Source organism: Corylus avellana, chromosome ca9 (assembly GCF_901000735.1).
Source record: "Corylus avellana chromosome ca9, CavTom2PMs-1.0".
NCBI classification, from domain to species: Eukaryota; Viridiplantae; Streptophyta; class Magnoliopsida; order Fagales; family Betulaceae; genus Corylus; species Corylus avellana.
The window spans coordinates 21,366,355-21,388,520 of record NC_081549.1 but is presented as its reverse complement, the minus strand read 5'-3'; the positions used below and the strand labels follow the sequence as shown (position 1 = coordinate 21,388,520).

The 22,166-nt window shown below is 33.5% G+C and overlaps 2 protein-coding genes across 2 annotated transcripts; one reads left to right on the top strand and one right to left on the bottom strand.

The window, feature by feature from the left end:
• The first annotated feature begins 11,612 nt into the window (after positions 1–11,612).
• Positions 11,613–14,647, top strand: LOC132191963 (jasmonate-induced oxygenase 2-like). Its single transcript, XM_059607114.1, has 3 exons — positions 11,613–12,445; positions 13,255–13,585; positions 14,104–14,647. The coding sequence occupies exons 1-3, from the start codon at positions 11,928–11,930 to the stop codon at positions 14,350–14,352; spliced, it is 1,098 nt and encodes a 365-aa protein (XP_059463097.1). The 5' UTR covers positions 11,613–11,927; the 3' UTR covers positions 14,353–14,647.
• A 2,778-nt stretch (positions 14,648–17,425) lies between these two features.
• On the bottom strand, positions 17,426–20,009 carry LOC132191253 (myb family transcription factor PHL7-like). Its single transcript, XM_059606195.1, has 5 exons — positions 19,878–20,009; positions 19,640–19,741; positions 18,508–18,565; positions 18,278–18,347; positions 17,426–18,039 (listed from the first exon to the last, which is right to left on the bottom strand). Exons 1-5 carry the CDS (start codon positions 19,981–19,983, stop codon positions 17,593–17,595), a joined length of 783 nt encoding a protein of 260 aa, XP_059462178.1. The 5' UTR covers positions 19,984–20,009; the 3' UTR covers positions 17,426–17,592.
• Positions 20,010–22,166: the final 2,157 nt, after the last annotated feature.

Below are 22,166 nucleotides of genomic sequence, written 5' to 3'. Positions count from 1 at the left end.
GCAAAGAAAGCAAGTTCCTTATTAGACCCCACTTGTACATTATTGAAGCTCTTGCAATTGAGAGGGATTGAAAGGAATAAATCAAATAAAAAATGCAATAAACAATTAGGCAATATTCTCTCTAGATTCTAGCTAGCAAGAGCACATGTATCTACTCTCCAGTTCTTCCTTGATCATTCATTTGTTCGATCTTATCACTGCTACCACTCCCTCCAGGCTCCAGCTAGTGGAAATTGGTTTCACATTTTTTATATTTATATTTAATTTATAGATATATAGTCGTCAAAGAAATCTTAATCTCACAAGGTGAATAGAACCTCTCACCATTTTTATCACGTGTTCCATTGCCATTTCCCCGGCCGTTCACACTTCACTTTCCTTGAATGTTCCTCCCACCCTCCAAAATGGTCCATCATGGAGTTCCTATTATATACTAAAAACATAACATATAATAAAAGTGGATCCGGCTTAGGTACGGTAGTTAAACCGTTAAATCTCCTAACGACTAGGATTAAAGGAAAAAAAAAAAAAGAAGGCTGAGATTTCACGGAACCCATGCGCTCACGCTTCTTCTTCTTCTTTTCTCTCTCTAAACCCATTCTTCTAAAATTCTAGCCACAAAAATAAAATAAAAAATCAAGCCACAAACTTCTCAAGAAAACCAACACCTTCCTTCCTCCCAAACCAAAAGAAAATAACCAATTAGACTCCCCTATTTATTGTCCTAGGCATAAAAAAACCAAAATAAAAACAAGAAGAAAAAGGAAGAAGAAGAAGAAGAATGGGTTTACAGAGAGAAAGGAAGAAGAAGAAGCATGACGGCATGGGTTCCGTGAAATCCCAACCCCTTTTTTTTTCTTTTTTTTTTATTATTATTATTATGTTTAATTCCGGCCATTGAGAGATTTAACAGCATGGTGCGGTAGTTTTTAACTACTGCAACTAAGCCGAATCCGATAAAAGTAACACTCTTGTTAAAGTATATATATATTATCATTCATAAGTGGTGATGTAATATGATATTAAAAGCTTAACTTATTTTTAATAAGTGAAATTCAATACCTACGTAAAATATTTAAATTAAAATGAGAGTAAATTGATGTTCGAATTCATAACTTTTAGCCATGATATTATATTAAATCATAACTTATCCTAAAAGTAAAAGTAAAAAAAAAAAAATGTAATTATTTAGTCAATGTTTCAAAACCTTTCGAATGTATTATATTTTCTTCTTCCTCTGATTTCCTTGTGCATCTGTATAGGGATCTAAATAGCATAACGGCAGGATCCACGAGCATGATGAGAATGGGGGACTCTGCGTGAGAAAGTTCTATCTCCCATATATGTACGCTATTGATTTGTAACTCGTGGGGCTATACCCTTTCTAGAATACCAATTTTTTTTTTCTCTCAATTGAGTCATAAATGTTTTTTTTTTAATAATTCAATATATTAAATTGACATTTATTATTAGAATATTTGCATTTATAATTCAGTCTATTACATATTTTAAAGACATATTTCAGTTTAATAAATTGAATTAAGAAAAATTTCTTCAACCCAATTTAATTTTTTTTTCCAAAAAAACTATCCTTTCGATGTAAACCAAAATCATATCTAACAACCCACTACATGGAATATGGATCTACCAATTCAAAGGAGCCGACTCTGAGATGCCCATTTCAATTCTATCACCTTGAAATATATATATATATATATATATATATATAGCTCTCATGATAGAATTGAAATGGGCATCTCAGAAGTCGGTTCTTTGAATTGGTATATATATATATATATATATATATTGCAATCTTATAAAAAAAAAAAAAAAACCCTAAAATATAGAAAAAGAAGAACAAAATTTCAAAAACTAAAAAAATAAATAAAAAATAAAAAATCGGCAAACTCAATGCAAAACTCTGCATGTATAATGAGATTATAATATTATATTTTTCATCTCTAGCAATCCATTCTCACGATTTTCACCTCTAAATAAAGAGTGATATTTAGAACAAAACATAAAGGAAGAAAGATTATAAAAGAAATGTCAAAATTAATCATTTTAACCATCATATTTTTGGAAGCAAAACAACAAATGATCGATGTTGTTTTCATCAAATCATGTCCTCCTATCGATATCAAAAGACTAAAGATAGGTTGGCGGCAGAGAGCCACATGTTAATGTTATTATCCAAGTGGGACTCAAACATTCAGAACTTGCGGCTCTCTTTCTATCCCAAATGAAAAACTTCACGTGTAAAAAACATCTCTTAATAAAAATCTAATGTTGCTAGGAAAAATATCCTTGACCCTTCAAACTTATACCGCATTTGCATTTAAAATAATGCTATACGTTAGACCCCGGGGCGAAACTATAATATTTAGTTTGGGAGGGACAAAAGTTAATTTTTAAAGGTATTTAAAAAAAAAATGGGAGGACCACTCCTGGTTAGCCCAATTGTCATACCCGGTAGCCTTCGATCCTAGCTAGGCGCTGAGAGGAAGACAAAGATTGAAAGGGCAGTTTGACCGCCCCTTAAGCTCAGCTATGAAAATGGTGATTCAGCCACTTCCTTAGCAGTTTTGAGGGTGGTCAAACAAGCCCCACAAGCCTTGAGCGGTTGGTAAAGAGGTGGCCGAAGCACTCTGTCTCTTTTTCTTTCTTTTTCTTCTTCTTTTTTTAATATATTGTTTTTTTTTTTTTTAATCTAATGTTATAATAGAGTAATGATACATGTGGGATGTAGAATTACTCTATTATAAAATTGGTAAAACTGTAAATTAACAACATATACAAGGACAAGGGGGGTGACATATGTTGAGGTTGCCGATTGTTTCTCTACTTTTTCTCTCTGAATTTTATAATTTAGTTTGGTGATTTGTAATTGGATTAAGATTACATAACATAATATGCATTAAAAAGGGGAAACAAAGTCCTATGAACTTGTGAGAAACCAGAATTTTATGTTTCTTGACTAGGACATACAACCTCCTGTTTGGACCCAAATCTTAAAAAAAATATATTATTCATCTAAAAAACACACAAGCTTTGCATATGAGATTCAAATTCTCTAAATTTAGGTGAAATTTAGGATTGTGAGATCCACTTGTTCCAGATAAGTAATCTTGACATTTTTAAATTATTAGAGACAAGTGGACCCTGCACCATACTTTATAAAATTCAAACAACTTAAAAGATAAAATTGGAAAATTGCTTCATATAGATAAGATCGACACTTTAAATTGTTGGAGACAAATAAACCTAACAACCTACTTTCTTAAAGTGTCCAAATTTAAAAAAATTCAAACAATTTAATTCTAGAAAGAATTGAACTTTGGTCAAGAGCCTCCTTGAAACACTGCTTTTACTACCTTCAATCCCTAATTGACACCTAAGCAAAAACTCAAAAAATGCACCAAAATAATTACATAAGTCCTAATGCACCGGATTGCTTTGAGGATGAAAAATAAATAAATAAAAATAAAAAATGAAAGAACTAGTGAAGGGGTCTGGCCAGACCGACGGTGTGGGTCTGCCATGGGTTTCGCCGTGAGTCACCTCTCTCCGGCACTGGTTTTCAGCCTTTAAGATCATAAAATCTCTAAAGAGTTAACATTTCACTTCTAAGTTTTAGTTTTGAATTCAAAATCGAGTTTTAAAGCATTTAAAACAGGTTTTTAGGCATTATAAACAGATTTTGATAATTATAAATGGGTTTTGAGGCGAATTTGAGGTGGGTCAAACCTGTGGGTCTGGCCGAACGCTAGACCCACGCTGAGTATTTCTTAGGCGTCGTGGCATGGGTTTTCCTGGGTTCGTCGAGTATTTCTCATTTTGATTTGGTGTAGGTGAACTCATTTTTATTTTTTTGCATATTTGTTAAATGAATGATATAGCAAATGGTAATTGAGTACTGTAAAAAGTATGGTTTGACCAGACCATAGGAGCTCTCTTCTAGAAAGCCCCTATGTTGGCTGCAAAGAATTTTATCAATATTGCACGTATAAAAGTATTAGTCCAAAATGTTTGGCCGACACCACTTGGGCATGTAGATTTTCATCACGTGGAAAACATCAACCTAACTCATAAAAAAAAATTGGCACGTGGCGTTATGCTCGTGACATCGACCCCTATCTCAATCCTTCCAGAAGACTTTTTAAGCCTTTTAGATTTTCTTCTTTCTCATTTTCTTCTTTTAAACTGCTTTCCCATATTTCACCAAAAAGACAAAAAGAGTCGCCGGTAACAGAGAAAGAGAGAAATGAAATAAAGCACGTGATATATGTGAATCGTATAAAAAAGTATTGCTGAGACATCATAGCCTTACCTCAGCAGCTACGTACGTAAAAGCAACCTTAATGGCTTTGACATAATTGAACTAGCACAAATTTACAATGCTTTCCAACACAAGAAAACTTTAAATAAATAGGATAATACATATATAAATAGGATCCTAAATGAATTAAAGAGAGACCCTTTTAAAATAAGGATAAAATTGTCATTTTATTTTATTTTTTAATAATATTGAAATTTTATTTATGCGGATCTAAATTCCATAAAAATAGATTCCAACTAAACTCTAAGGCAACGCCCATTTATTAACTTACCTAATTCACATATTTTTATTGACTTAGTAATACTCATTAATGAATTACCCAAAATAGTCTAAGACAACAAATTAATTCTACAAACAAGCGAATGGGAATTGGTATCGTTGTATGTGATTGAACAGGCTGGGTGAATGCAGCGAAAAGTGAGACTATTTGTAGTGTATAGAAGCTTAGGATAATAGCCGAAGCGCTAGCAAAGTTTAGTTGAGATTTGAGCATCCAAAGTATTTTCCTAAAAATGGATTCATTGCAAGTGGTCAATGCTTTAAAATTTAAATGCCATGGGACCAAATTAGAACAGGTATAGACAAGTGGCGGCGGATATGAAAGGAATATTAAATATATTAAGGAGCTGACAATGTCAACATACCAAAAGATAACAAATTCTGTGGCACATGGTCTAGCTAAGATAGTTGTCACACATATCATGGACAAGGTCCAAGGTGGAAGAATTCTCGGGGGTTATCCATAATGTTGTAACTTTAGAGTAAGGAATACCATTGATATTCCTGGGGGTTATCTACATTCTTTTTCTTTATTGAATGAAGATTGACAAAAAGAAAACACTTAATACCTCTTGAAAATTAAATAAAAATATATTTAAAATAAAATACTAATAACTTGCTCCGTATCATAAGTATTTCTGATGCAGAAACAAAATCATCCTATTTTTAAAAAATATTTGCAACAAATCTTGAAATCATTCGTCTTTTTTTTTTTTTCTGAGCCTTGAAATCATTCATCTGAATTTTAATAAAATGTAATCAACTTTAACTTTTGTGAGGCTCCATTAATATGTAACAAGAAGACAACCTGGTGAGTTCTGAGAACCTCTCCATTCACTAATGGCAGCTAGTCACTAAACAGAGTACATAGCCGTCCCCAAGACAATATATATATATATATATATATATATATATATGCTAAAAGTCAATATTTTTCTCATATTTGACCCATATTTTATTACTATCAACTATTAGATTTGTAGACTTATATAAATTTCACATAAATCAATAGTAGACCCTACAAATTTAATAGTTGATCTATTGAATTTATAAGAGAATATTGGCCAAATATGATGAACTTATTGACCCTTAACATTTCTCATGTATGTATATATATATTTTCTAAGCCAAAACAGATACTTGGTACACAACAATTATGGTATACCCAAAGATCATGTTTGAACTCAGCTTAATTTGTGCTGTTGTATATGCATATTCATTTGATCATATGGACAAATTCTTTTGATTTATTTAGTATAAATCAAATAGCAAGAAATATTGGAAAGGTAGTCTAATTTGGATCAAGCAATTAGAAATCTTGAGCCATTCAATAATACACCGACATACAGGCGTGGAACCACGTCGGAGCTTGGAGGCACGCCCCATAAATGTCTTTTTATAAAAAATAATAAAAAAAAAATGTGCAAATTCTTTCGAATTAACTTTTTATCCCTTAAAAAGTGTTTTTGTTTTCCTCCAAAATTAAAAATTTTAGTTCTTCCCTGCCGACAAACTTGTGCATTATTTTCTCTAGGTGTGGGCAAATGATCATTTTCTATCTCACCCTCTCAGATATATGGATAATCAGCAGGCTTTCTATTACTAATCAACAAATCAGCATCAATCACTTGAGCAATATGGTGAAGAGTCTTTTCTCTCAGAAAGTCATCGATCACCTTCAACATTTTACATGATGCGAGAGAATTACAAGTTTGTCCAAATGGTCTCAGAACAGCTCAGCATATAGTTACCCATGAACTAATTACCATTCTTACATGCAATAATTTTATAAGAATAATTACAAATTGAAGACCAAGACGAACAAGAACATTTTCCCAGAAAATTCAAAATGCTCTCAAGCTAGTTATAATGACATGCAAGTCCCTACAGGACCTTGATAGAAAATACAGTGACTCGCCCACTATCTAGAAGGCTAGACCTAAATGCTAAATACATCCTCATATGAGAAAACATGTATTTATCATTAAAAAAAAAAAAAAGAAAAAAAAGAAAAGAAGAGGTGGTCGTACAATCATTCCAAACAGATGAGAATTCCAAACAAAGGAGAAAGGTGACTACATAGCTATTTCAGTAGTGGGTAAGAGGTGACGCAGAGTTCGCATGGCCACGCAGCTACCTTTAATTTATTTTTTAATTTTTTATAAGTAACAAGTCAGCATCTATATATAATAAAAAAAAATAAAAAATAAAACATGTGTTTTTTCTAAAAAAAACAAATATGTTTAATGTTTGCTTCTTTGAAAGAACTGAAGACTAAAAATTTTACCAAATAATTTAATTTCTTTTATAATAAACCCCCACATACAAAACTTTTTAAATATGGACCCCACGAAAAAAACCTCTCAACATCATTTTCAAAATAAATATATATATAAAAAAATAAAAAAAAAATAAAAAAGGTTTGGAAAAAGTTTACACCGAACATAACCTACTTTTGCTTTTTCTTTGGGTCATGTGTAGTATCCCCCCCAGCCCACTCGTGTAGCACACTGAAAGTCAAGCCCACATTAATAAGGTGGTCTTTATAATTGAGGTACCGTGGTCCTGTGGGGTGTGGACTACCACTATATATATATATATATATATATATATATTTTGATGTCGGCATCGGCATCGAGACCAAACCATTTTCGTCACAAACATCGTTTCTCTCATGCGAAGCGACACACAATTGTACTTCACCTACTGCTTTAAGCCTTTAATAATTTGGCGTTCACAGCCAAGTGCCAAGTGCCAACACTAGTTGGCTCTACATGTAACATGAGCATATGCTTCGCATCATCAATCAAATAAAATAATTAATAATAATCATTATAAAATAATAATAAGTGCACGTGGGTCGGCATCCGATATATATATATATATGACGAAACTTCAATTATCCTTGTCAAAAGTGCATGTAAAATTGTAAATTACGAAACATATGTAGTTAAACAAACAAAATAGGAAGTTTCTCTGACATTTCCGGTAAGTTTCTCTGCATTTCTGGTTAGTTGTCTAAACCATCACCACCTATTTTAATATTTTAAACGAATGAAAAATTATATTTGATTAATATTTTAAAAGTTCTTCTTAATATAAGAGTTAAAGTTTGAACTCATGACCTATAATTTGATATTAAGTTAAATTATTATTTATTATAAAAATAAAAAATAAATTTAATTTATATTTTTTAATAAAGAAAAAGGCGATAGTAGATATGGGCAGTGAGTTGTAGCTGAGTTTGTGGAAGACATGTCATCACGAGACTTATAGCTAGCTGAGATTAAACAAACAGATAGAAGGATTTGTGGAATTAATACTTTAAAGACATTTCTGGTTTGTGTTTGGCAAAAACAGAGAATATATATGAGCAAATGAGTTGCAGCTCGGTTTATGGAGGACATCCCATGAGAGTTGGCTGATATTAACCAAACAAATAGAATGGGGTTTTAAATTGGCTCTTCTCTCTTCACTTGGATCTTGATAACTAATATGAAAGAAAATTTGTAAAAATGCTTATGATTATTATTGAGATAAATAACAGGGAAATCCAGTCAAACATCCTTGTACACAATCTTTCTCTCAAACTCACACTCTGCTAGTTTATTTTCCCTTTCTCCTATCCATTATGATTTAACCAACGGAGGTCGATCTCCGGTGGACATTGTACTCAGCTTTTCTTCATGCTTGGTGTACAGTTATTGTATCAATAAATCTCAATATTTTTGTTAACAGAGACGAAATCCAAGACATTTAATTTCTTCAAAAAGAATATCTTGACATTATTATCTAACATTACTCTACAAAATTTAAAGAATATTTTGATGGTTTCTTTGTTTTCTTGATTATTCCTTCTTTTTTTTTCAAAAAAAAAGAAAAAGAAAAAAAGAGATGACTATGAACGTGACGAGTTTGGCATGTGAAACACATCCCCATGTGACATAGCCAAATTTTGCCATACAAGATAGAATAGGATACTGGGTAGAGAGATGTATATGTCAATCATTATGTATGTCATATTATATCATGTCTCATTTTGAATACTTATTCTCTTAAGGATCAAACAAGGTTTGTAGAAATGTTCAAGTAGGGGCTGGTCGATTTAGATTTGTGATTTTGAAACGTCTGATTTTTAAAAATATAATTAAACATTTGGTAAAATCGCAGTTTGATCTTTAAAATCATAGTTTAGTCATAGTTTAGCTTTTTTAATTATGTTTTATATATATATATATCATCTTACTTGTGATTTGAAAACACATATTTTTCTACATAATTTTTTAAAAAACAGACTTCTAAATAATACATTTTCTATAATTTAATTTAAAATTATATTTTTAATCTCTAATCTCAAACAAACTCTAATAACATTAAAAGTTTTCGGTGACATCTTGTCTACTTTTTTTTTTCTTTCTTTCGATATGCATTAATTGTGTGAGTGTCACCGAAATAAAAGAAACAACCTGCTTTATAGGCCGGTCTCCTACTACCTAAATACCTAATGTAGGCAAAACAAGATAACAAAATAGGGTTTAGCCTTTTTTTTTTTTTTTTTTTTTAGGGGGGGGGTTGGTATGTAGGGTTTAGCCTTAAATTTTGAATAATGTCTAACGTCTTGCTTGTAGTTGTAGCAAAAGTGAAACATGCTCATAAAAGAAGAAGACAGGTACTGACATGACCCGATTATGACCCGTAAAGACCTGCAATCCGATTAATCTATACACAAACACGACTCGTTTAGCTAAACGGGTTCGCGAGTTTGATATGATTATAACACGAAAAAATAGCCGGATAACTCGACACGATTCGTTTAAAATAACGGAGTCATATCGGGTTGACACGATCCGACACGACCTTTGTTCTTAGTAGGTAACCCGATACAACTCAACCTGTTTAAAAAGCCCTAAACCCTAATTTTTTTTAAAAAAAATGTAATAATAATACTACCAATAACATTGTTAATTGTTAACAAATTGTAATAAATTTTTAGTCACTTATATAGTCTTAATGTGCACATTCAATATACGACCCAGTCAAATTCTTAATGACCTCTGTAGTAGGATGATCTGAGCTATGTTAAGCAAATATGCATAGCCTAATTTTGACTATTCTTTTTGGGTATCACTTAGATGTGTCTAATGCGTACTCATCTTATGATAAATGGTAACGTAGCCAATTCGGTATATATCATGTGGCTTAGGATCATTGCAGTGTAATACAAGTTCAATATATGCCTATTTTGTACCCTTACAATCCAAATCCACACATTCATTATCAAAAATAGGAGGCATAGATCAGCACATTTACAAAATTAGTAATTTTTAACTCTATACATATTAGATAGTCCATTAATAATACATCCAGGAGATTTTTTTTACTTTTATGAAAAAAAAAAAAAAAAAAAAATTAAACAGGTCTAGCGGGTTGACCCACCAAATACGAAATTAACTAAGTCTTTATCGAGTAGATCCAATTAAAACCCAAACCTGATAAGACTAAACCCAATACTTATTTTTTCGTATCAAATTTATAAGTCGTGTCAAAATTATCGGCCATACTTTTAATCTTCTCGCCAGTGAGTGGGATAAAAAAGGGAGGGCACTTACTAGTGCAGTAAAAAAATCAGGCTGCTTTTTTTTTAGAATCCCGTATTCGAGAAATTATATATTAGTACAATTAAGAGTAGTATAATTTTAGAAATAAATATATTATAAATTGACGTGATAATTGAGGTGACAAATAATTAATTATTAAATAATCCAATTTTTTCACTAATATTCCATGCGAGAATGGTCTAAACTGCCACTTAAATTTGTAAAGTGAATTATAATAATATATTTTCCTAAACTTTTGAGATAATCTTTATATTAGTCGTCATTTACTTAGATTCGATAGTTGACCACTACACTATGTCTTACGAAGAAACATGTAGACGAACAGAATCTATGTCGCGGACGCATTCTGTGAGTCTGTGATATTCCTGTTCCTTTTTCGGCCAAAAGCTAATTTCTCTTTCGTGGCAAGAAAAGTATGCGAAATCTAATCACTCCAACTGTTTCAAATTATTATATGCCATAAACAATTAAATCTATATCAACAAAACCATAAAAGTGGTGTTACAAGTACTAAATTTTTTATTTTTTATTTTTATTTTTTTTTATCGTCACTAAATAATCACATTTTATTATTTAATTGTTTTTTTTCACTTATATTGTGCCTTTTCCACCTAAATTATAAAAAGAAAAACAAAACTGTAATTTTCATAAAAAAATTTTAAAAAATGCTATAAATTATATTTTTATTTCATAATTATAAGCATTGTCATCCCAATCAAATAAAGATGAATCAAGCGTAATATTTACTCTTAAAAATAAAGAAAAATGATAAAAACACAATTTTTTAATATAATTTTGGCCCATTTTTTTTTTATGTGGTCATTTTTTAAATAAACAAAATTAAAAATTAAAAAAAAAATTCAAACAATAATATTCTATGTGATCTTTTTTTTTTTTTTTGGTATTGTTTTTTTAAATGGTATTTTTTTTTCATAATAATATCCATTTTTTTTTAAAAAAAATGAATATTTTTTTAAAGAAAAAAAATATCAAATAAAAAATGACCACGTACGATGTTATTGCTTCAAAAAAAAAAAAAAAAATTTATTTTGTTTTAAAAAAAAATTAGGCCAAAATTTAGTAAAAAAGTTTTGTGCCTCTAAAAAGACATATGTTTCATGACTCATGAGACAACTGGTTGCGGCTTGGTGTTTGAACCTGTGCAAGACACGTGTGTTGAAAATGCTGCTTTACTGTCTCTAATAAAAGACATGTTGATAAAGCTGGTCTCTGGCATCAGTCGCTTCTAAACCACATGTCTATTAAATGCTTGCGTCAACTGCAACTTTTCTCCAGAGCTAGCCTGGTCCAAAACAGGCCCACCCAACCAGCTCCGGATCCACCCAGCCTTAAATAGTGAAACCCCAGTGCTCAGTACGCCAACCCAAGCAATTCGCTTTTCCTCCTCTATTTTCTTCCTACCCTCCTGCAGTAATAAGAGATAGAAACACAAGGACAGCACTTTGAAACACCACCATCTTTCTTTCTTTCTTTCTTTTTCTAATATCTTTTAAATATGATCATTACCAAATCAAGTTCGTCACGGCGCCGAAATTAGCTGTGGTCCTCCCAATCTTTATATATATATATATATATATGCTTATCCGGGTCTCTCTCACCCATCCACCATAAACATAAACATAAACATAAACCTACTTTGTCTTTGTCTTTCAACAGACGAAAAAAAAAAGATGAACTGCTTGCTAAGTTGGCCGGAGCCGGTGGTTCGAGTCCAATCCTTGTCGGAGAGTGGGATAAGCGCAATCCCAGCGCGCTACATCAAGCCCCCCTCCGACAGGCCTTCATGGAACAACACCGCCGCCGCCACCAAGAATTTTGAGGCGACTCGCATTAACATCCCAATCATTAACCTGCAAAACCTTTTCAGCGACGACCAGAGTCTCTGCGAGGAGACGCTGGGGCTCATCTCACACGCTTGCCGCGAGTGGGGATTCTTTCAGGTCGTGAACCACGGTGTGAGCCACGAGCTGATGAGGCGCGCGAGAGAGGTGTGGCGGGAGTTCTTTCTCCTCCCGATTGAAGCGAAGCAAGAGTATGCCAACTCGCCGAGTACGTACGAAGGGTACGGTAGTCGGTTGGGCGTCGAGAAGGGAGCGATTCTTGACTGGAGCGACTATTTCTTCCTCCATTACATGCCTCAGTCGCTGAGGAAAGAGAGCAAGTGGCCTGCACTTCCACCATCATGCAGGTATGTCTGTTTGTTTCTCCACGAGTGGTTGAAAAACATGATACAATGACGTTAATTAAGTTTCCTCTAATTAATGCTTCTGGGTAACATCTAAAGCTATGCTTTCTTATCCTCTGTATTTACATACATATGGAGCGAAATCTTTTGAATAAATCACTGTTTTACACTTATTTATTTATTTTTATAAATATTAATATAATATTTTTAAAAAGGATTACCCATAGAAAGTTTTTGAAGCTTTTGGTTGCCACTGGTATTGGCCCCCTGTAAGAAAAAAATCTAGTAGTACTATTATTTCATGCACGCGATTGTCCAAAAAGTTTGCTTCTTGGTCCCCTTGGACCTTTAACTTTTTATGAGTAGTACAACCGCTACTCCTGAAATGAGGGGATGTACGTAAAGGCGGCATAAGCACGTCGTTTGACCTCTTAAAGATGCGGATTGGACTTTTGCTCTTTGTTTCCGTCATTGCCGGATAATCTCAAATACAATATTTATTTATGATGATACTCACAAATATATATATATATATATATATATATATATATATAAGGTGTTTTATGATGATCCAACGAAGTGTAAATGAATCAATTATATATAAGCTTTTGTCCCTTTTTTTTTTTTTTTTTTTTTATACGTCCGCATAAAGAGGAATAAAATTAAAACTAAATGAATTCTCCACTTCTCATAAAAGCCCTAACTGGACAGCTACCTCGTGAGCAAGTTGTCTTATTCCAGTGGGATTAACAACAGATCTTAATTAATTACCGTGTTTAGAATATTTTTATATATTTTTTTATTTTTTTCAGGAAATTGATTAGGGAATACGGTGACGAAGTGGTAAAGCTATGTGGAAGATTGATGAAGGTATTGTCCATAAATCTTGGGCTTGGGGAGGAGTATCTTCAGAATGCCTTTGGAGGTGACAATATCGGTGCATGCTTAAGGGTTAATTTTTACCCTAAATGCCCTCAGCCTGACCTAACTCTTGGCCTCTCCCCGCACTCCGATCCCGGTGGCTTGACCCTTCTCCTGCCCGATGAGAATGTTTCGGGGCTCCAAGTCCGTAAATTCAACGAGTGGGTCACTGTTGACCCTGCCCCAAATGCCTTCATCGTCAACATGGGGGATCAAATTCAGGTCTCGCTCTCTCTCTCTCTCCCTCTCCCTAAACTGTGCAACATAAAGTTTTCCTCCAAAATTTAACTATCAATCTATTAAATTAAAATATGTCCCACATGTGCTAACAATTCTGACAATTCTCATGGGACTCACCGGCATATCCTACTTATTGGGCTGATAAATCTCATAAAATTTTTTTCACATTTGTTATCTGAATTGCCAGTAATTCAGACTGCAAATTGCTAGTGATTCAAATCTATAAACTGGGTTCAAATTTGAAGAGATCTTCAACAACTTTGTTTTTCGAATTGCTAAAAATTCAGGCAATTTCCATGGGACTTATGTGTCCGAGTGGGTATCCACGGGTCCGCCCACTTATCCGGGCAAATGAGACCATAAGAGTTTTTTCACGTCTTCTATCTAGATGGGCAACAATTTAATCAACAAATTGCTGCATATTTATTTTTCATAGTAAAAAATTAAAAAAAAAAAATTTATTATCATAACTGATCAGGTTGTGATTGATGTGTATTTAGGTAGTGAGTAATGCAATTTACAAGAGTGTGGACCACCGGGTGATCGTGAATTCAGCCAAAGACCGTGTTTCGCTGGCCTTGTTTTATAACCCAAAAAGCGATTTACCGATTGAACCTGCCAAGGAGCTTGTGACCGAGGACCGGCCGGCGCTTTATCCGCCGATGACATTTGATGAATACAGGCTTTATATTAGGACAAAGGGCCCCTGTGGCAAGGCTCAAGTTGAATCCTTAAAATCCCCCAGATAATTTCCTTTTTCTATATTTCTCTAGAAAGTTGGTAATCTCGCTGGCACCTCATTCTCAATAATCCTTCGTTAAAATCTTGAATTGAATGGGAAGAAGCCAGAGACAATATATATTAGAGCCTCAATTTGCCCCTCTTTTTCTTTTCTTTTCTTTTTTCTTTTTTCTTTTTTCTTTTTTTTTTTTTTTCCATGTCAATAATCCAGAAAGGAAAGAAAATGAATGATGTGATGTGAGATGTTGCTCTAAATGTTATGTATACAAATCTTTTCTTGTTTTCTTGACAAGTTGGTAGTCATTGCTTGTGTCTATTTAGCCAATCAAATGAATCAAACCACGAAGTATAGTAATTTTGAGCAATCCAACCACATATTTGAATATTTTATCTGAATTATTAACGATCCGTACACCAAATTGCTGAATTATTAACGATCGGTACACTAATTGCTGAATTATATAAAAAGTTGGAGTTAATTCAGGAAACAAAATGAATGATACAAAGAAATTGAATTATATATGAGGCCACTTTTTTCTCTAGTTGGATATGAGAACTTGAAGTGATGATCTGGCATGATGTTGTGGACACCGAAAAGAATCATATGATATGATATGATTTATTTATTTCTTTATTTTATTTTTTTTTCTAAATAAGAATCATATGATATGCATAATTGCATTGAATTTTGGCGCCCCTTTTTTTCAGTTGCATGAGAACTTCGTGTGTAGCGTGGGTTAATTAATTCAGGAACCAAAACCAATCATGTCGCATTACACACAGAGTCACACCTGCTTCCTCGACTTCTCCAACGTATAATTCACGAAAAAATCTTAGGAGTCATCACTTTCTATTAAATTGTTTCTTAAAATTTAAAATTTATTAATTTATTTTTTAAGATTGTAGGGAATAAATTCACACTATAAGCTCAATAAATTTTGGGCCCAATGGCTAAGGATAGGCCTATAAAGATATTAATTAAATAGCAATGGCTATTTAATTAATTAGTAATCTTATATTCCAATTAGGATAATATTGGAATAAAGACGTCCTACTTATCTCTACAAGATGACTACTCAAGATTACCTCTATATAATATCTGTTGAAAGTTTATTTCTACATAATAGCTGTTGAGTTCTATTTTAATTATGAATTCTCAATACAACTCAAATAAGAAGAGCTAGTTCAAACCTACTTCTACAGTCCAAGCCTATAAATAGGCCCCTACACGATGTACTAAAACATCATAAAATATCCTTTCAGATCTTGAATAATCTACTATCTTCTCATATTCTCTCAAGCGTATTTCCCTAGTACGACGACGATGTGTTGTAGATCTTGAAGGCTCCAAAGAATGTGCAATCCACCGTGTTGAAAACTCTTCTAACAAAGATTAAAACCGTTATCAAATAGATCATTTCGTCTACTTTTCAACAAATTTCTATTGGTGCTACTTCGTCATAATCAATCAAAAAGTAACACGTGTCTTTTTGAAGACAAAATGCACGTGCACTAATTAAAAAATATATATAAAAATCAGATATTTTATTGTCAATTTTATTGACTAAATTAAAAAATATATATATCTAATTCGAAAAAAAGAAAAAATCTGTTTGGCGTGTCATTTCAAAATATATGATTTAATTTGCGGTGGAGCTGAAGAACGTGTTAACCTTTATGGGATGAATGCGACACAACCAGGGCTTTCTCCATCTCTACACAATTTCCTTTAATCCTCATCCTCATACGTGAAAAATTTTTGCTAATGTCCAAGAGAGATGTGACGACTTTGATGAAAAATGTTAGAATATTAATTATATAATTAAATTTATTTTTAATATATATATATATATATATATATATATATATAAAAGGTTAATCTAAGGGTTGGTAAGCATTACCACATGAGCCTATTGGTATGAGAATGAGATAAGAGATGAATAAGTTGGTGTATTTGGCAATACACCTCCCCTTTTTTTCATTTCTCTCAAAAAAATAAAAATAAAAAATAAAAAATCATTTTTTACATTTATATCACATCAATAATTTTTTATTACTAAACGGGCCTTGTTTTATGTTTCTTTTTTCCTACATTTTCTTATTAGCTTATCCATAAATGATTATTACTAGTATTTGGCACCTCTTAAATAAAGCCTGCTCACAATAATTAAGTTATCTCCCAAGTCTATGATGTCCCTCAAGGAGCACATTCTCAACAATTGGGCTGCACAAGCCAGGGCCCAAATCATTTGAAATGTAATCATCTGATGATCAGGTTGGGCCCTGGCAGTGGGCTATATAGCCAGCCTATTCCAATTGCAAGCCAGGCCATCTTAATGGTTCATAAAGGCAAATTCTCCAAATTTGATCATTTAATTAATTTTTCAACAGCACTCATAGGGTTCAATTCCATCAAAGTAGAAACAAAAAAAAAAAAAAAAAAAACCACTAAGACATACAATTCTTTTTTAACTTCTTACAAATGTTGGAGGCTATCATAAGGTTTTAAATGCTTACAACTTTACGCATGTTAAAAGTTGTAAAAGAGTTATATCTGTTGCATTACTATGATAGTTGATAATAAATGATAAATTTAATCATTTAATTAATATTTTTACACCCTCCTCATGAAGGATCTTCTTTATTTTAAATGAATATAAATTATTTTATAGTCATAATTTAAAATTAGTGTATCTAATAGTCTTTTAAAAATATAAATAATATGGAATTATGTATATTATTAGATGCATTAACTTTAAATCATAACCATAAAATGACTCATTTGTTTCATTTCAAATGGAGAGGTTCGTGTTCCCTCATGTAGGTGCTCAAATATCATAAATGAATGAAACCAAACACGTGTAACATTTAATTGAAAAGTAATATTATAAATCATATTTATATCTTATAACTATCCCATAATGATAGACTTTAAATCAGTCATCTTTTTTTTTCTCTTAAAAGGTTTAAAAGTTAATTGATACCGTCACATTAATATTAAATAATAATTATAAAATAAAAATTTAATGAAACGAGACAATATAATTATAATTTATTTGGATCAAGCAATGCAAGCTCTCATCAAATCCCAAAAAGGAAAGACAACACACCATATCCCGTACGGTTTTGATTACAAATGCTGCTGCCATTCTGTACGTACGTGGGTGCTACAACTTTATTAGGAAAGACAATTATTATTGAAGATGTTTGAGTTTCTTCCATGCTCCCTTCTAAATACTAAATATTAGCTATCCACTCCAATACTCTATAGGAGATGGGCTGGCTGCAGCTGTCAGATTCCACGAAAAGTTGATATCATTATCAGCGGGATATGAAATTTTCTGCTGTTCCTTTGAAAGAAACATGCCTTGGAAGTAGGACTCTAAATCTACTGTAGCAATATTGTTTTGTGTTGGCGACAGAACATCCTCTTCTTCAATTACATGCCTAAGCCTTTTCGGAGCTCTAATGAATCCTTCCTGGGACTGTATTTCGGTCTTGTCGGCCTCTGAATCGGATTCGAATTCTTTTGCATTTGAGTCGGACGACTCGTCGCAGAGGGAAGGGAGTGATATCGCCGAAGGAGAAGGCGGCTTCCCAGGTTTTCTAATGGTCGTGCGGTTTCGAAGTTCCTCCACGATTCTGTCGAGAAATCTTCTTTGGGCTTCCACTTTAAGCTTCAAGCTCTTTTGAACCTTCAATATTGTAAACCAAACTAAATTAATTAAAATCAATGTTTTCAAATAGCAAGGGATACATTGCTTTTTAAATGCACGATTTTACCAAATATTTAATTACAGTATATTGACTATATTTTAAAATCGTTATTTTTTAAATCGAACGTTTTGAAACTTCTAAATGAAACGGACACTTTGTTTTTGCTTACTAATTATTAAGGCAAAAGTTGGGAATTAGGCAAATATATTTGGATACCTCGAGTTGATCACTCATTCGCCTTTGTGCTTCCAGCTGCATTTGTAGCGCTTCAGTAAGTTGAGCAGCACTGCAAATATATATATATATATATATATATATATATATATATATATATATGATTCGAATTCACAACATATATATAATTAGGGTGAAGAAATTTATTAGTAATTAATTATTGGAAAGCACAAGGAGTCATCAAAAAAGCATTCCAACTTGCAACAACTCACGATGTCGTGCTGAAATTTGGCAGTATTTCTGGAATACTTCTCTTCTCAAACTTGCCTCCTTTGGAGAAATAGCATGCAATAACGTTAGAGAATTGAAGCCATCAGCGAGTACTTTTGTTTTTTATTTATGAATTTCTTAGTGCCGAATAAATAAATGTATGGATTAATTATTTTTTAAAAAACTTACCATTGTATGAATAAATAAATGTGGCATGGAAATTTACTTCTGTAAACTTCAAGGGATCTGATAGGCCACGACGTACACAAAGACCCGGTCTCAAATACGTGGCATAAGTAGACGTGGGAGTTGAGAGAAGTGGGAGAGAAGTTGTTCCATGAGCAGAGGACTGGTGCAAGTATAAAATCCATTTATATTTTCCTCTGTTCTAGCTTCATAAAACAGAGTGTAAGTTGTGTAACAAAGTGGGTTGCCCACGTTGTGGCTGTAGTGTGTGTGGGTTATATCTACTGTAGTTCAGCGATAATGGGCAGTAGAATCTGAACTGTGGTTTAACTCCCACCCACATTGGAGTTATCTTTTGTATTGTCTTCTCACTTTTATTGATTTATTATTTTAGAAATTGACTTCATTGATTGAGATCCATAAGGTAAAAGTATCTTCGCTTTCCTTTTTGCTTCGTCGGTTCCACTCTGTAATCTCGATCAAGTGCTCATATACTGCAAACTGAAGAGCTGCCAGTATGAAAGATGAATATTTTATCCCAATTCAAGAACTGATGTTGGGCACTCATTTTTCTTACGGCTTCCTTCTCGGATGCTTTGAACAGAAATTTCAATAAGCTCAATAGATGTACCACCACTAACTCGCTCATCAATTTTCAAAAGCATGTTGTATTTCAAGAAGTGCAAGAAAATGGTTATCAGATCCGGGGAGAAGTACAAGAAAATGGGAAAAGAAAAAGAAGAAGAAGATTAGGGTGGAAAACCAGAGAGGGAATAGAAAGAAAAGAAGCGGTAGTTTTTACTTTCTCCAAATTTTGGATTGAAATTTGAAAGTTAAATTGTATGTTGATGTGGCATGTTTAACGCCATTGGATATATCACACGAACCAGATTCTTAAAATTGTTGATGGGCAATTTATTTATCCCAATCCTATAATTTAATGGCAACTAAATAAAAGTGAACATTGAGAAACCTGTAAATGGCTTTTGACATGATAAATGCTTAGGCCATGAACGCCCATAGCCTTGAGGATACCCTTGGGTGTTGCCCCTGCCAACCAAAATGATCACAAAATGTAATTAATGAAACCATCACCAAACAAATCATGCAGCCATCAATGATTAAGAAAGTGGAATAAAACGACGACGTGGATCGTTGATGCAATCAAATGGAGGATCAGACTTACTATCAGGGCCGCCAAGCTGATCAACCGCCCGCACGAACCTATCATGTAGCTCCTGTGTCCACCGCAGGCGATCTTTCCCAGACCCATCTGAGCGACTCGAGCCCATATTGACTGGCCGGTCTAAGAATCGCATGAGCAATGGCCTGGTAGAGAGGACGATTATAGAGAGGGTTGAAGACAAAACCTGTTGTGGGGACTGGAAAAAAACAAAGTTATTAGGCGGCGATATGCACTAAGGTTGATTGAGATCGAGGTTTATATATATATATATATATATATATATATATATATATATATTTATATATCCCATCAAGTGTCTGTAGTTGTCGGAATTAACCAAGTTTTTAGACATTCCAAGAAATTCAAATTTAACTCACTCTCTTTTTTCCCGTTTCATGATATACTCTTTAGGCGAACAAATCCAAGCTTGGGGCCGAAATTTCCCAGGAAAATTACTTCTTTGTTTGTAGGTGTCCATTTGTGATGGGCGTCCAAGGATTAATTATACTATTGTGATGTCGAACAAAATTAGGATTATTTTGGCAGCGTTTGATAAATTTTAAGCTAAAATTTGTATCAATTGATATAAAAGCCAATCGTCACTTTTTTTTTTTCTAAGCAAATTAGGAAAGGGCTACAGGGGAAGATTTTTACCACTTCTTATCCGAAAGGAAAAATAAGTGGGAGATCCTAACAACGAAAAAGGGGTGGACTCCCCAACAACAAACCCCAAACAAACTAAAACAGTGCAATAGTAATTACAAATGGTAGAAAATGGGTCAAACAAGTAACACGGTCCTCTCAAAGGGCCGCACATGGCGGTAACAGAAGCTAAAGGGGCATAGACAAAATCTAAGCCCCCAGAATGAACCAGCAACGACTACCGGAAAGTGATAGAAGTGGAAGGGTCACTGTTATAGTCCATTAAAGGGACTAAAGCACAAAGAGTAACCAACACAATTCCGAAAACAAACACAAAAAACATAAGCAACAGAAAATACAAGCCCAACAAAAGCCACACAAGGCAGAGCATAAAATTAAAAAGCAGGAAAAAAATCTCCAAATCCAGAAATCAGCAACAACAGAAGTGGAGATGGCGGAGTCGCGGAGGCTCGAGGTGGCCGGAAGGTTGAGCGAAAGGCAGCAGCGGGAAGAGATGATGCCAAAGATGAAGGTGGAGAAGCGGGGCTGTCGAAGGATGACAAATCAAGCTTCAAAGAGACCAAATCGGAGACTCATGACAAATTCGAACAAAAAAACCATTGTTGTGGCTTGGAGGGGGCGGTGGAGCATCGAAAGTTATGCTGGAGTTGTGATTTTTGGATGAGATTGGATAAATCGCACAAGGCGACGGATAAGACCTCAAAAGAGGTGGAAATAACCGGAGAAAAGAAATCACCAGTGAGAAGCAGCATGGTGAGAGAGGAAAGAAGGATAGAAGAGGGAAGGAGAGGATCCTCAGGCTTTTTTCCTTTCTTGCTCTCTGACGGCGCTAGAGAGAAAAGAAAGAAAACCTAACTGAAAGGTTATGAATTGATATGGTGCCAATCGCCACATTGAGTATGAATTAAACATAACTCGTTGAGTGAGTTGTAAGCCTTGTGGCTTTGTAGTTGAGTCATGAAATGACGATTTTGAAAAAAATAATGATTTCAAAGCACGATTTTTAAAAACGCAGGTAAGTGTTTGGTAAAAGAACGGCCCGACCTTTAAAATCATGGGTTTTTAAAAACATACCCCTCGACTGTTGCACGAACATGTTTTCAAATTGTCATTTTTGTTCAAATGCACTTCTAAATAGCCTGTTTAAAAACGAGCTATTAACTTATGAAATCGCAATGCCAAACATACTCTGAAGTCATTTCAAATCATAGGCGCATAAGTTGGAGGCTTGGAAGGAAGCAAATACTATGGGCAACTTGCTAAACAAACAAACCCGAGTTACCCCAGAAATATCAATCTTGGCCATGTCCATAATTTTCTACCTTCTTCAGGTTGGATTACTTTTACGGGTTCCTAATTTGACCCGATTAATTTATTAGGAAAGCGAGGGCCATGCCTATTAGCATATAACACCTTATAAAAGACGTTTATAAAGGAAAAGAAAGCGAGTCATCCATCCCAACCCATGTGTCAAAGAATTAAACCTTATTTACTCCAAGGTTTCGTCCCCAAAGATCATCATTGTTTGAAAGGCTTGATCATAATTTTCAACCCAATACGAGTACATTCAATACGATAAATTACCTTTTCAATACCTTTTTTTTTATTTGTGTTTTGCCTCGTTAT